The 16,535-nt window shown below is 48.6% G+C and overlaps 1 protein-coding gene across 1 annotated transcript; it reads right to left on the reverse strand.

Annotated features, from left to right (window-relative positions):
* Window positions 1-447: 447 nt before the first annotated feature.
* LOC123016861 (procathepsin L-like) lies at window positions 448-15,319 on the reverse strand. Its single transcript, XM_044417552.1, has 8 exons — window positions 14,947-15,319; window positions 12,151-12,288; window positions 11,449-11,571; window positions 10,254-10,412; window positions 8,773-8,997; window positions 7,971-8,130; window positions 2,103-2,217; window positions 448-769 (listed from the first exon to the last, which is right to left on the reverse strand). Exons 2-8 carry the CDS (start codon window positions 12,286-12,288, stop codon window positions 670-672), a joined length of 1,020 nt encoding a protein of 339 aa, XP_044273487.1. The 5' UTR covers window positions 14,947-15,319; the 3' UTR covers window positions 448-669.
* Window positions 15,320-16,535: the final 1,216 nt, after the last annotated feature.

Raw genomic sequence — 16,535 nt, forward strand, 5'->3', positions numbered from 1 at the left:
CGTTCACTTCCTTTTTGTGGGTAAATTGGCAGTTAAATGCATGGAAAGGTTGTTTTCTCCGCCATTATGAGCTGTGGGGGCCGGTCACCATCATTAGTCCTCCCAGAGTCTATCTGAGAGAAGGACCAGGACCGGGTGTGGGATGGCGGGGGGATGGGGGAGCACACTTCCCAAGTTCCCCAGTGCCTTGTGTCCCAAACATTCGGAAGGATGTCCGATCGCAAGAGGCTGGAGGAGCACAACTGCTGGGGCACACGCTCCCCCCTCTCCCCTGCGCTGAGGGGGATCTAAGGAAGCCTGAGAGTGCAGGCTGGCAAATTACCCACAGGAAGTTCTGGAGAGTCTGGTCCGAGTTTGGGGAGTATTTTAAGAGCATCTTCTGCGTTCCAGCTGAGTGCAGACTTCCCTGGGACAGGGACACTGGCTCTCAATCAGGACCACGTTGGCTCAACAGTGTCTAATAAGTGCAATATTCTGCATTTTATTTTCAATACTGATTTGCTCACTTGCATCACTAGGTATCAGGAGAGATGATAAGCTCAGATTTTCTTTTGGTTCTTTGGGAAACTGTGAGGTCAAAAGGAAGCAAACACGATCGTGGCAGTTCGGTGTGAAGCTGTTCTGTTGCTGGGCTGGTTCAAAAGGTGGGATCGTGGCCCCTGGAGCAAGTTACAGGGTAGGATAGCTTGCAGCGGTTGCCACGCCACAATGATTATGTCGTTCCTTCGCCAGCCACATGTAGCCCTTCTTGCCCCAGGTTTTGGCCCAGCTGTCGAGTGATAATGGAAAAGAGTAGGTGAGCGTGTCGTCGAAGCGCGGGTGAATCTACCTGGGTGGAGCTTCGATTTTCTCCCTGACATCCAGGTGAGTCCCCTAGAAGACTGGGAGGGGCTGTAATTCACATGTGCAAAAGAAGGACTGGAGCGAAGCCAATGGGGTGCTTTGGTTCACACTGATCCAGAGAAGCCATAGATCAAACCATTGTTTCCTATGCTGGTTTCTAAAGACTCATGCGAAATGCCACTGTGGAAGTACATGAGTGTACAACATGGCACTCTAACAATGCCAAAAGAAGTAAATCCCACAGCTCGTTTTCAGAGTGAGCTCAGTCGCTCTCTCCACACCCCTTTTGGCTGGTGAGTGGGCGAAACATGCTGAAAACCAACAAATAGATTTCTGTGTGTGGCTGCTGAAAATGCCTGATCCCCGTTTGCTTTTTTCCCATTGGGGGGCTCCCCTTCCTTCCCCCATGCTTGGTTTGCAATGCAGTTCTCCAAACGAAGGGGCCTCTCGCTTCCTTGGAAACGGGAAGTGGTATGTCAGTAGCACCCTTGGGTGGGAGCCGTGCCCCTTCCCTGCACCTGCAGGGCCTGGTCTCTTTCCACCTACAGAAGGCCATAAGGAATAGATCCCAGTGCTGCTCTATAGGGTTTTCACTCAGCACCTTAGCAGAGGCGATTCCAGAAGTGCTGAGGTTCGATTCTGACTCAAAGAAGGGAAGAGTCAGCTATGCAGTGAATGCCAGAGCACCTGGGCATCCCACAGTCCCTTTGGAAACTGGACCCCAGAGAATAGCCCAGAAAAGTATGTTCTTGGTGAGCACTCCTCCAGACAGGATGGTGCTAATCAGTTCCCAATAGTTTAGCTTTAGATCTCTAACTGGCTGGCCTAGATGCAGAAATTCTGAGACCCTAAAACAGATTCTTCTGTAGCCTCAATTTGTAAGTCAATCTACAGTAGCAAAACCAGCTTTATTACATAACAAAAGCTAAGTAAGCTGAGAGCCAGTGTGGTGTCGTGGTTAAGAGCATGGGACTGGGACTCAGGTGATCTGGGTTCTAGTCCCCGCTCAGCCATGGGTGCCTTTGGGCCAGTCACAGACTCTCAGCCCAGCCTAACTAACAGGGTTGTTGTTGTGGGGATAAGATGGAGGAGGAGAATGATGCAAGCTGCCTTGAGCCCTTTGCAGGAAAAAGGCAGGATATAAATTGAAAAATAAATAAATATTTAGGATACCCCAGCAAGAGGCAGAATGACCTCAGCACTTGCCGGGTGAGCGGGGGCTCTTGCTCATCCATTTAACCCCAAACGGTTATTCTCACCTGTTCTTCAAGATCCAATATTTTCTTATTTTCCCGTCTTCCTTGGTAATGCCATAGCCAACTGCCAGCATGCCATGGTTCAAGAACTCACCACACCCCTTGCGGAAATAGATTCCTGGAATCAAAGGGAAAAAAACACAACATGTGCTGGGAAGTCCCCTCTCATTCTGCTTCTGGCTGCACCTCCCTCTCTGCTCAACTCTTCTGCTCTGCTTTGTTGCTCTTCCTGCTTCCCCCCAGCCGTCTTTCTCTCTTGCAGGGTCTGCCCCTTGTCCCTCTCACCAACTCCCATCTTTCCTGTTCCCATCACATTCACATCATCAAGAGCTTGTGTCGTAGTTGCCACCTGTAAGTCAGTGACAACACCATGTGGTTCTGTTCCAAGCTTTGCGGGATCTTTGACCCATTTGGGAGACCTTCCTTCCTTCCACATTGAGGTAGCTTTGAGATGTGCCACAGATGTGCCATTTTGTTGATGGGCAGCCCTGTTCTCCCACTCTTGGACGCACACCTGGATGTGGTGAAGTGTTGGGTTTCAGAGAAGCAGAGATCTATGCTGTTATGAGTCCAGACTTGGACACTAGGTGGGTCTCCTAACAGGGTCACGCGAGGCAGAAGGGTCGAAGAGACACCTGGTCTCTTCCAATCACAACAGCAAAGAGAAGGGATATCTTTAATGGTGATGGGAGCAGAAAACCTCCTGAGAGACAACTAACGAACAGCAGGCCACACTGGTGGAAGATCTTTCCCAGGCAACAGCAATTATGCTAACACTAAATTTGCTTAGTATTGCACTGAAGAAAGCATTGGTAAACTGCCTCTGAATCTTCTTCCCTTGGAAACTTTATGTGAAATGATCCAAAATAAAATGGGGTATTGGGCTAGAGGTGAGTCACCTGTGCCCCCAGTTGGAAGGCAATCAGCCAGCTACTAGGGAAGAGCAAAGGGTACGTACAAACGGTACTGTCCCTAAGATGCAACTAAATCAAAGCCTAAAGGAAGTCTAGTAGCCGAAATTCACAGAGGTGAAAGGAAAGTCTGATGCCCAAAAATACAATTGGAACATGAGAAGTATGAATCAAAGCCTGGCGTAGACGCTATATTCTTTCCGGCTTCAGGTAAAGATCTTTTTATTTGATTGTTATTTTAACAATTAATAGATGTTTAAGGATTTTATTTTATTTTATCCCCCCTCTTTCACAGTCACATTTTATAGTGGTATGTTTATATTATTTTAATACTTACTGTTTTTATACTAGTTTTATATTTATTGTAGTTTTCTGTATCTTGTAATCCATCCTGAGCACTTGAAGCGATAGGACGGGGTATAACATAGAAACAAAGCGAGTCAGAAGGGGCCTCCCAGGCCATCTAGTCTGACCCCCGGCTCCAGCCGGCTCCGCTCACGACATGCCCACCATGCGCATGTCTAGCCTATCCTTGAACAGCCTCTCCAATGGAGCCTTACCCACCTCGCATGGAAGCCCATTCCATGCCCTCGGGTTACTCACTGTCAGGAAGTGCTTCTTGGCATCCAAACTGAACCTTGCTTCCCTGAGCTTGGCTCCGTTGGAGCGCATCCTGCCTTCCTCTGCAGGGAGAACAGGTCTCTACTCACCTCCGCGTGACACCCCCTCACATACCTGTATGTCGCCAACATATACCCTCTGAGTCACCTCTTCTCCAGGCTGAAGAGACCCAGCTCCCTCAGTCTCGCCTCATACGGCTTCCCCTGCAAACCGGCCACCAACCTTGTGGCCCTACGCTGCACTGACTCCAACCTGGCTATTTCCTTCCTCTAATGAGGGACCCAGAACTGAGCACAGTACTCCAGTTGCGGGCGCACCAGAGTTGTGTAGAGTGGCAGTAATACCTCTCTCAATCTAGAAGCCACACTTCTGGCTATACAACCAAGTGTGGCGTTTGCCCTCTTGACCACCGCATGACACTGCTGGCTCATGTTCAGCCTGCAGTCAACCAGCACCCCAAGGTCCCTTTCACAAGTGCTGCTCTCCAGCCACTTGTCCCCCAACCTGTACTTATGGCACCCATTCCTATGCCCCAAGCGCAAGATCTTGCACTTATCCACATTGAACGCCATCCTGTTGTCTCCTGCCCACTTCCATAGTCTGTCCACATCCTTCTGGATCTGGAGTACCTGCTCCTCAGTTGTGGCCACTGCTCTAGTTTTAGTATCGTCTGCGAATTTGATCAGTAGACTGTTCACCCCTTCTTCCATGTCATTGATGAAAAGATTAAACAGGATCAGCCCCAGGACAGAGCCCTGGGGGACCCTGCTTGTCACTGGCCGCCATCCCAATGATTCCCCACTAATGGTTACCCTCTGCTTTCGGTCAGTCAACCATGCCCTAATCCATTGGACAGTGCTCTGTTTTATCCCAAAACTCCTCAGTTTCTCAACAGGATATCATGGGGCACTTTGTCGAAGGCCTTGCTGAAATCCAGGTAAACCAATGCACTGCATCCCCTCCATCAAGCCATCTCAAAACTTTGTCACAGAATTCCACAAGGTTTGTCTGGCAGGACCTGTTTTTGTGGAGGCCGTGTTGCGTGGCCACCAGCCTCCCCTCCCTATTTAGCATCACTAGCTCTCTCTGCATTATGAGCCTTTCCATTGTTTTTCCTACAAGGGACATAAAGCTAACTGGTCTCCAATTCCCCATGTCCCTTCAACTACCCTTTTTGAAGATTTGGGACCACTGACACCACCCTCCAGTCCTCTGGAACTTCACCCATTCTCCACGAGGTCTCAAAAATGGAGGCCAGCGGGCATGAGAGAACCCCTGCCAACTCTCTATTCTTGGGTGTAACTTGTCAGGGCCTGGCGCCTTTGTAATGTCCAATGCCCTGAGGAGCCCCTCGACCTCAAGGGGGGGTGACTCTAATCTGTGCCCCTAGGTCCCCGGTCTCATCTAATCTCCTATGCGGATATCCCCCGTCCTGCTTTGGGGAGAACACAGAGGCAAAATAGTCATTAAGCATCTGTGCCTGTTCCCTCATAGCAGTCACTGGATCTCCTTCCTCCTTATTTAGTGGTCTCACCACTTGTCTCCCCTTCCTCTTCCTATTTACATGCTGAAAGAAGCCCTTTTTGTTGCTCTTGATATTCTTGGCAAGTCTCAGCTCGTCATCAGCCTTAGCCTTGCGAAGAATCCTTCTGCAACGGGCCTCCTCCTCCCGGTATACCCTTTGGTCTATTTGCCCCAGTACTCATTTCCTACGGAGGTTCCTCTTTCGTCTAATCCCTCTAACCACCTCCTTTCGCATCCATGGCGGCCTCTCCTCCGCCTCCCCACCTTACTGACTAGAGGTATCGTCAAGACTTGCGCCTCCAAAACCTCCCTTTTGAGTGCCATCCACCCCGCCTCAAGTCGCTTGCCTTCCAGTAACCTGTCCCAGGAGACTTTCCCCAGTCTGGCCTTCAATGGCCAGAGTTGGCCCTCTTGAAGTCCCAGCTTCTAGTGCTCGACCTGCTGCACGTCCCCAGTCCCCTGATCTCAAAGCAGAGGATGGAGGGATCACTCGCATCCAGAGCTCCCCTAATCTGTACTTCATCTATCAGCTCCTCCCTATTGGTCAAGACCAAGTCAAGGATGTTTCCCCCCCTTGTCGCCTCTCGGACCCTCTGTGTGAAAACCCTTCCTCTATAGCATCTAGGAAGCAATGTGACCTGGCTATCACTGCTGAGTGAGTCTCCCAAGTAATATCCGGGAAACTGAAATCTCCCATAATTACTGTGTCTCTCCCCCGAGATATCCTTAGAATCTGGTCTGTCAGGACATCATCCAGGTTCTCAAGTTGACCTGGAGGGCGATAACATACCCCCACTGTCAGGTCTCTTTCCCTGTCAAAACCCCTAAGTTTCACCCAGACTGCCGTGAGGTGAGGTGTAACCCGTCCCTTGCCAGAAGCCCGTTTGCAAGAAACCGGGTGCCGTGGTCGAGGAACCTGAAGCATTCCTTCTGGCACCGCACCCAGGGGCGCAGACAAGGGACGACACCTTATAAGCCTCCCTCAGCCCTCTCCCCCAGCCTCTGCCTCCACTGCTCTGCCAAGAGGCCCGAGCCCAAAGGGCGGGCAGTGGCTGAGCGTGGCCCTATATGCCTCTCAGGCTGCTGGCCCCGCCCTCTGCTCCCTCCTGGCCCCTCTGGCCCCACCCCTTCCCCTCCGCTGCTCCTGCCCCCCCCCACTCCCCTGCCCAGCTCCTGCCTTGCCTTCCCCGGTCCCTGGCCACCCTCAGCCCTCTCCCCCACCCTCTGCCTCCGCTGCTCTGCCAAGAGGCCCGAGCCCAAGGGGCGGCCAGTGGCTGCGCGAGGCCCTATATGCCTCTCATGCCACTGGCCCCGCCCCTCTGCTCCCTCCTGGCCCCTCTGCCCCCGTCCCCTTTCTCTCCACTGCTCCTGCCCCCCTCTACTCCCCCAGCCAGCTCCTGCCTTGCCTTCTCCAGTCCTCTGGACACTCAGCACTCTCTCCCAGCCTCTGCCTCCGCTGCTCTGTCGAGAGGCCAGAGCCAAAATTAAATGCATGAAATAAATAAATAAAGCAAACTGGTGCCTGTAAAGCAAGAAAGGGAAGAGTTTGCAGTACCTGGTATGAACAAAGTAAAATGAACTGGAATGGGGCATTTTCTGTTGGACAGGAATAAAGTGTTTTACCCTTGAATAGACAATCTCGGCATAAACAGAACGGTTGTAATACTGAGGCAAGATGTAGCATAAGCAGGTAGAGGTTCTAATGCAAACTCCAACAAAACAATATCTATCAGAATTTTCAGAAAGCTTATCAATATAACCATCCTTCAAGTTTACACTCCATCAACAGAAGCCAGAAGAAACCAAAATCTTCTATACAAATGTCCAAGAAGAAATTAACAACACAACAGAACAAGACATGCTGGTCATAACTGGAATGCAAAAGTAGAAAACAAAGCGAAATCCAGTATTGTGGGGAGTTTGGCCTAGGGTCATAAATGAAGCAGGAAATGTCACACAGAACCACAGAAACAAATCTGTCCTAGATCAAATCAAGCAAGAACTTTCCCTGGCAGCGAGAATGACAAAACTGAAGTTGTTCTACTTTGAGCACATCTTGAGAAGGCAAGACTTCCTCAGGAAGGCAGTCATGCTTGGGAAAGGCAGAAGAAGAAGAGAAGACCAACTATCAAATGGGTTGATTCTATAAAAGCAGCTGCCACCTTGACATCGTAAGCGTTGAGCCCAAGTATAAAACATAGACCATTTTGGTGGTACTTGTTCACTGGGTCACCCTAAATCAGAGTCCTGCTCTGCCTAGAGCAGGGGTCTCAAACTCAACTGACCTGGGGGCCGCTGGAAGTAGAGTCTGGGTGAGGCTGGGCCGCATCAAGGATTCCACCCCCGCGGTGGCGGTGGGCCGCTCATCCCGCGTGGCTCCCGGAGGCCGGCCCGGGCGCCCCCCGCGCTTTGCAGGCCGCAGGGCCCCTCCCCGTGCCCCGCCTGGCCCGGCCCGGCACGCAGCTTAGAGGGAACATTGCGCCCCGGGTAACGACTCATGCAGGTGCGTGTGAGAAAACGCGCGGGCCGCACTGTCACTAAACTTTGATATCAAGTGGGGGCCACAAAATAGTGTCCCACGGGCCGCAATCGGCCCGCAGGCTGTGAGTCTGAGACTCCTGGCCTAGAAAGATATTAAGATGTTGGTACAGGTCCACCCACAGTCAGCATGAGAAGGAGTGATTTGACGAGAATTCAACTTCCGCTATTCAAAGTGGTCTGTTCCGCTTGCTCGGGTTTTCAGCAGGAAGGTTTCGTTTGCTTTGAAGATCACACTCTTAGCTGTAACAGTAACACACCCCTTTTGTGGCCTTACCTGACTTGTAAAACATGAAGTCGCTCGCGTCTACTGCCACGGACACTGGGCCAACCTTGGCCACAGCTTTTTCAAGATCCTTCTCATTCTTTTTTGCAATATTTACCCATGAAGTGCAAGTGGCTGCTGGGTCTGAGCGATTGTACCGACAGCGGCCGTCCTGCAAAGAATCAGCAGGTTTAGAAAGGGCATGTCATCCTTTTGAATGGGCGAGACCAAGAAGCCACTCAAGGTTAGACAGACAGATAGACAGAAACTGTATTGTAGTCAAAGACCAGCTCCGTTCAATAAATACATAGATTTTTTTTAAAAAAAGAAAATACATAAAAGATTGTCTATATTAAAACCCCACTCTGATTAATAAATACTTCAACACAATATCAGTGTTCTTAAATTGGTGACAATCCCAGACCACAGGGTTGGTGTTTGGGGAAAGTGGGTGAGGACAGAGAAAGGGGTGTGGCCACCTGGGAATTCCAGAAGGCCAGACTGAAACCCTGGGCCAGCAGCTCTGCACCCCTTGTCTACTCTCCCAGGATTTGTTTCCTGTCCTGTGATGAAGTCATATGCCCAGATTGCCTTCTATTTTCTTCTCAGTTAAATGTAGCTGGGGATTAAATTGCCAGTAACGCACACTCCAGGTAGAATCTATACTTAAGCTAGATTTCTAGTGGATTGAAGAATAGGGTTTTATATACCAGGAAGAAATAGAAGAGGGAGACAGACAGACAGACAGACAGACAGACAGACAGCGCTAAAATGGAGGGGAGAAGATCTCAGAATGCAGATCTTCAGATATTACCTGTGCCTCATAGGGGTAGGTTTTCTCTGAGTTGATGCCCTTGTTGAGCTTCACATACTTGAAGGCGGAATTCATCCATCCTCCATCGCATCCCTGATTGCCCTCCTTCCAGGAGCAGTCTACGAGGTTCTGTTCGCTCAGAGAGACCAGTGTTTGTGTCTTCTTGAAATGCAGCCCTTCCAGGGCTCCGGTGGCGCTGAACGCCCAGCAAGACCCGCAGTCGCCCTGTGGGAAAAGCAGGCTGATCCATGAGCTGAGGCTGGGTCGTGCTCTGAATTCCATATCTCGGTGCCTTTGGAGGTTGGACGGCGGCATTAGGAACAAATTTCCCCGAGGGCTTGGGCTAAAGAGCAAGATGGTGCTGACACCGATGACCCTGATACACTGAGCATGGACTGTGCGCTGCAGGATGGAGGCTAAGAGAATCTGAATGGTTGAGAAGACATCACAAACCAAGCCTCTGCGAAGGAGACTGGAGCACTTGACTGACAGTGAGGGACAGATGCTGAGAAACCAAGAGGATCTTCAGTTTTGCCCTTTCCAAGTAGAGGCATTTGATTTTGGAACCTGAATTCGGGGCCAAATCTGGGCTGGCAGAACCAGTGTGAGCCAGCCAGCCTGCCCACCCTCCCACCCACGGGTGGCTACAGAAGTTCCTGGTAACTTTTTGCCAAACTTCTGTCTGGTTCGTTTTCTGTTTCAGTTGCCACCAGGCTGTTTGGCACATGCATCAGACATGAAAGCGAAGAATGCAAGAAGTCAACACACAGGGAAAAGCAGAAGATAAGAGAAAGTTTCATGCTTGATTTGCAGAGCAGCTAGCTTTTGCTCTCTTACCATCTGTCCAAACACACACACACACACACACACACACACACACACACACACACACACACATTTCTTCTTCCCTGGAGCTTGCTTAACAAGTAAGCCACAAAATAAACCACTCAACCCGAAATTTACCAAAAAAAAAAAAACCCCAAAACAAAAAACCCCCTATTGAAAGGTGATTTATCTGTAATGCTCAGGCTAAAGGAGTCAGGTACTGAATCTGCAGTTCAGTGGGGCCTTGATAATAACAAAAAATTTGTATTGTTATTTTTTGTATTTTAACTTAATGTTTGTATTTTTACAAACATTTTAACTTAATGTTTGTATTTTTACAAACATTTTAACTTAATGTTTGTATTTTACAAACATTTTAACTTAATGTTATGTTAAGTTAATGTTTTAACTTAATGTTTGTATTTTAACTTGATGTGGTGAGCCGCCCCGAGGCTTCGGCAAATGGGGCGGCATAGAAATGTTTTAATAAATAAATAATAATAGTAAATTTGCATTCCAAGATGCTGCCCTTTTCCCTCCGGCAGGGAACCCAAAGCAGCTTACATAACCCTTCTCCTTTGCAGGTCATCACCACTACACCCCTGCACGGCAGACTAGGCTGCGGGTCTGTCTTCCCAGGCCAGTCCTTGACTCACCTGATCCTTCACAGGGGTGACATAACCTTTGGTGCGCCAATCTACATGTGTGGGAGTTTCCATAGCATCCGTTACTTGGAACCAGGTGCGGTTGCTGCCGTCTTGCTCAGCCAGGTCAGGGCGAAAGCCATTCATCCTATGGTTAAACTCTTCTCTCGTCTGGGGAGGCAGGGAGAGAAGGGCAAAATTCAAATGTTTTGTCCCTCAGCCAAGGGCTTTTCGGAAGTCTTTTTTTATTTTATTTATTTACTATATTTATCTTCCACCTGTTTTCCTCCTAAGGAACTCAAGGGGGATTCTATAATGCTTCTCCTCCTTGTAATCTTATCCTCACAACAACCCTGTGAGGTAGGCTGGGCTGAGAGTCTGTGACTGGCCCAAAGTCACCCAGTGGGCTCCATGGCTGAGCGGGGACTCGAACTCAGATCACCCAAGTCCATTCTGCACTGAACCCCTGTGCTTATATTCCCAGGTATATTTATGAAAGAATATTATACTATATACTAAAATATATATACTAAATGATGTTATTGATTTCAAAAACAAAGCAGAGAAAGGAGCACTGTGAATAATTGTGGCACATGGGGGTTGCTGGGAATGACCCCAGCCTATTTCCCCCATTGTCTTTTCCCCCTACTCTGTGAAGAAACGACACCAACATCAGTTCTGACCAACTGTCTTTTGTGGATTGTCAGGCACCTTTGGTTCCAATCAACCACTGGGATTGGATTTTGCACAAATGCATTTGCACAAATTTGGAGTTGTGCAAATTCACACTCCTGAAAAATGCTCAACCCCCCCCCCCAAATATGCAAATTCCCAAAAAATGGGGACTTTCACACTTCAGCCTGAGGAAGAAATGCCTTTTGGGGTGGGGTGGGGGGAATAACTGTTTTGTTTGTTTCAAAGAAATATTTCTGCCTGTATTTTTCCACAATTAAATCCGCCAAGAATGATGTAAAACTTAAAAATATTCCTCAGAATACAGAAGGCGGTTTACATAATGTCGATTTATCCTCAACTCCGTGAGGTACATTCGGCTGAGGTTCACCTCGCCCAAAGTTACCTCTGCAGCTTCATGGCCTCGTGTAGACAAGGCCCTTCCATGGTCCCCAGGCTGACACACCACAGCGACTCTCAGTCACCTCAGAATTAGGCATCGCAAAGTCCGCGGCACAAGGCAGAGTGGGCTTACCCAGTCGCCAAACTGGTTCATGCCCAGTTTGTAGGTGAAGTTCCCCAGGTGAGCCTCATAGTTATGCTTTTCGATCATCTGCAGGTTCTTCTCCCAGATAGCTCTTCGGAATGCCTCTTCCCCCTGCCAAGTAGGTGCTTGGTTAAGAATGGACCTATCCCATTGCCCCACAGCCTTGGATACTGGGATTCTGAGTCCAGGGGGCCAGAAGAGATCGGCTCTCGATCACTCGCACTGCAACGTACCAGGACCAAAGTCCTTTCTAGGTGGAGAACACCCCTGTGAAAATCCAGAGTTTTGCTGCATGCACTTCACCTGTTTGTAGAGGGCAGAAGGCGTGAGCCTTCTCCAAGGGGTATGTTATCCCATTGCATTTATATCCTGCCTTTGCTGCTCTTATGAGGAACCCATGGCATCTCCCATACCTCTGATTTATCCTCACAACAACAACCCTGTGTGGTAGGCTGGGCTGAGAATGAATGACTGGCCAAAGAAATTCAGTGAGCATCATGGCCAAGTGGAGACTAGAACCCAGATCTCTCCAGTCCCCAGTCCAGAGGTGCCACCTGCACACCACCCAGGAGCTTCTCTGCAGATGATTTTTGCTGACGACGGCTCGCCAGTGGCTGAAATTATAACATCTCCACCCCGTGAGCTCCATGGCACTGATCCAGCTAAAGAAGTCCTGGAGCTCAGACTCACCTTGGGGTATGTTTTCCGGTGGGTGCTCTTCCATTCTTCCCAGGCATCACCCAGGCCCTGATCCAGCGCTTCAGAGAATGGGCTCAGAACAACAAACCAGGTTGCCATCACTACCGAGATCACAAGCACCACCTGCATCTGGAGACAAAGCAGCCCAGCGCTGGCCACGTTCCCCAATTTTCTTCCTGCTGTTGCTTGTTTGGGCCCCAACATCTGTTCCAGAGGTGCAGAAGCCCAGATGGAGGAGTATGAACGGATTCCCTGGGATTCCCTGGAAGCCAATGCCCCTTCGCTCCCCTGTCCACATCTCCTTTCACACAACCACCAACTGCTTGGGGAAGTGCAGGATTGGTACCTCTCCCCTCCACCACCTTGAAGACAGTTCTGATACTTCAGATGGTGCAAAATAGAGCTGCCAGGATGCTGACGGGGACTGGGCGTTACTCTCACATAACCCCAGTCCTCCATCAGCTTCACTGGCTCCCCATCGAAGTCCGGGCTCAATTCAAGGTGCTGGTCATTACCTATAAAGCCCTTAACGGCTTGGGACCTAGATACCGAAAGGAACACCTTCTTCCAGATTTGCCCTCCTGCTCCCTGAGATCGACAGCAGAGGCCCTCCTCCGGGAACCCTCCGTGAAAGATGTTAAGAGACAGAGTACCCAGAGGAGGGCCTTCTCTGCGGTGGCGCCCCACCTTTGGAATGCGCTCCCCAGAGAGGTCTGCCTGGTGCCGTCATTATTTGTTTTTCTGCACCAGGCTAAGACCTTTTTATTTCAACAATATTTTAATAACTCTTAACATCAGCTATATAGGTGTTAATCTGCAGCCAGGGTGGATCTGGATTTTATTTGTATTATGTTTTATTTTATTTTTCTTATTTATGTAAGCCATCCTGAGGCTATGTGAAGGACGGCATACAAATACTCTAAATGAATAAATAAATCTTTCTTTTTAGGCGACACTGGTTATTAACTGAAGTCCAAGCCCCCTTCAAGCTGCTTGGATTAACATGTAAAGCCCTAAACCATTTGCTGGGTCCTCAGACTTTTCCACCAGGGGCCAGTGGAAAGCTGCCGGTGCTGGGGCGGGTGCACGTGACCCAGGGAGGGGCAGGGGTGGGGCGTGCAGCGGGGCAAGGGAGGCGAGGCGCAGGTGGGCACGTGCCGCGAGGCGGGCACACGAGGCAGTGGCCTGCTCGCTTGGAGATCGTTTTTTCCGAGCGAGCAAACCACTGCCTCCCCATGAGCAGGGCAAGGTGGGCGGTGGGGGATGCGTGCATGGGTCCATGATTTAGGGTCTGGATATCTAAAGATATACACCTACCCAGACCCTAAAGTCATCTACAGATGTCCTCCTCTGGGAGCCACCTCTAAAAGAAGTAAGGAAGAGGGCCACAAGGGGAAGGGCCTTCTTGGCTGTGGCACCCCAATTATGAATCAGCTCCCCAGGGAGGTGCCCTGGTATGACTCTTACTTATTTCAGCACCAGGTTACAACCTTTTCATTTTCCTGGCATTTGAATTGTTATTGGAGTTTATACTTTTAAAAAAAATCTATTTGGACATTGTCACAGTGTGATTCAGTTTTATTTATTCTTGCATTATACATTATTACTGTTTATTGTTATCATTGGTAACCGTCTAACCATTCTGTGATAGATTGCTTGTCTTTCATGTTTTTAGATTGTTCTAATTTGCACACCCTCCTGAGAGCTGTTGCTAAATGAATTGTCTCTAAAAACCTTAAGTAAATCAATAAGAAATAAACAGCCCACTGGGAAGTTGCGGGCTGGTGGTAGGTCAGGGATGCATGAAATACAGAGTCAGTGGCAATGCTGGGTCAAAATGCCAGGGCCAAAATTGGGCTAAGCCAACATTTCTTCTTGACCCAGAAAGCTGCTAGGATCCTTCTGTCCTAGTGTGACCACCCTTCACATCCTCTGCACTTCACTGAAACTTGATTTTGTAAAGCTCGGAAAAATTCAGAGGTTACCAACAATTCAAATGACGAGGGGGCTGGAGCACATCCCCTACAGAGAGAGATTACACCATCTGGGATGATTTAGCATTGAAAACTGTGAGTAAGGGGAGAAAGGATGTAGGTATGTACAATGCAGAAAACCAGCCAACCAACCTGTCCCTCTCCCATGATATTAGAATCCTACTGGAATTTGCCCCAAAATAGGCCAATCCCCTGAATGCATTTTTTTTACACTTTCACTTATGGGGAGGAATTTTCAGCCAGTTTCTTGATTTCTTTGTATTTTTATGTGATTAAATCTGTATAAAATTAAAAAAAAAACCTGGTCTGCAAGTCCATGGCATTTGTGCAGCTTGGAAAAAGCTGGTCTGCCGTGGCATCTTCAGGACAGATTCAAAGATCTGAATCTGCTGCAGAGTTTTCAATGCCCCAGGTTGGTAATACCATCTGCAAATATGTGCTTTCTGAATTTAATATGGGGGTGAGGAGGGAGGCATTTCTTCTCTTTAACTGTAAAGCATCAAATCCAAGGCCCTCGGCGGCCAATTGACAGGGGGCGGCGGGGGGGGGGGGGGCACACCCAAATACAACAGAGCTTCCCTGCCTCATTACGAAATCACTGCAGTAATATCAAAAGAGCTCCCCCAACACACAAATTAAATCCAGACTCCAAAAAGACCTAACTTTACCATTGTCTCTTTAACAGCATTAACTTGTACATGTGTACTCAAAAGTAGACTCCACTGATTCAGTAGGGTGTACTCCCAGGAAGCCAGATACAGAGTTATAGCGGAAAGCATGAAATGACACTTACTTTTGAGCAGAACTTCCACAAAACCTCTTTTCCACCTGTTCCACAACACCCTCTGGGATGGCTTTCACACCTCAGCACACACTTTATCTCTTGGTCTGGGTGAATGATTTAGCCTCTCTGTTTACTTCTTGGAGAAACAAGGGGATAAAAACCAGTCGCTCTGTTTTTATTGTGTGCTGCCCCTCTGAACTTCCTGTGCACAATTGCTCACAAACTTAGGCAATTCAGCTTCCTCGGAAGTATTCCATGAAAGTTTGATCATGAGAAAGCGCTTCAGTGACAGGAAGTGTTGCTTTTCTCAAGGGATCATACGGGTTTGCCTCTCAGATCATGAGACCTGACTTGGTTGAAGTACAGGAAAAGTCACAGATGGAACTTTTGAATTTCAGTTTCAGCTGCTAAAAGTTTTGGCTTACATACTGCCTTTCCTAAGAAGAGGAAGAGAGAATTTGAATGGGATTATTTTGTTTTTGTTTTGAGACTTTTGCTCTTACCGTAATGAGAACTTATTTAGAAACATGTAGATGATACCCCATGAACTATCCCAAGGCAGACAGTTCCATGCTTCTGTGGAACCCATTTTTCTGTCCTGCTCTTAATGAGCAGCAGAGCAGAACTGCTTCGGGCTGTTTTTAAACAGCAAAAGAAAATTCAACTGAGTCAGAACTAGGAATGGGGCATTTGCTCCAGGGAAAGCACGACTATTTTTTTTCAGCCCCAAGGCCTGGTCCAGCCAAGGCACTTCATTTTGGATTTGCAGGTAGTTGGGAAGAATGTGCCAATCATGATACCGTTTGTTGAATAAAGTGATGGGATGCGGGATCTAAACAAGAGGAAGAAAGCGTGTGTTTTCCTTGTCCGTGGTTGCTTTATTTCCCTGAATAGACCCAGGCATGCTCTGGGGGGGGGGGGGGGGCTCCAACCAGGCCTGTGTGTGTGACAGGGCGGGGGGCAATCCAAAGGGACTCTCCAGGTGTGGAGACTGGCAAAAGTAGTTCAGTGTAAGTAAGTGTAATGCCATGTTGGGGAGAAAATGATACACTTGAAACATGGTGCTAGAGCAGAGCTTTGTGAATACGCTGAGCTGATCGAAAGACAAACAAGGGGATCCTGGATCAAATCAAGCCAGAGCTTTCTGTAGAAGCAAAAAGCCCAAACTAAGCCTGTCTTACTTTGGATGCAGAAGGAGAAGGCAAGATTCCCTGGAGAAGACCTTCATGTTAGAGAAAGTTGAAGGCAGAAGACAAATGGAAAGTCCAAGTGAGAGATGGATGGGATCCATCAAGGAAGCCGCAGTCTTGAATTCAGAAGAGTGGGGTTGTTGTGGACAAGGCATTTTGGAAGGCTTTCATTCATGGACTTGCCGTAAGTTGGAGACAACTTGACAGCACGGAATAAAAACAAGTAATGCATGTTGGGGGAAAAGTCCCAACTTCAAGTATGAAGTGTTGGTAATTGATCCAGAAATAGATCTTGAATATTGTGTACAGTTTGGGTCACCTCACCGGAGGAAAGACTTCATAGCACGGAAAGAGGTGAAGAAAAGAACAACTAAAATGATCCAGGAGATGGAGCAGAAACCCAAAGAA

This window comes from Varanus komodoensis, unplaced genomic scaffold (genome assembly GCF_004798865.1).
Source record: "Varanus komodoensis strain SLA01 unplaced genomic scaffold, ASM479886v1 scaffold89, whole genome shotgun sequence".
Lineage (NCBI taxonomy): Eukaryota > Metazoa > Chordata > Lepidosauria > Squamata > Varanidae > Varanus > Varanus komodoensis.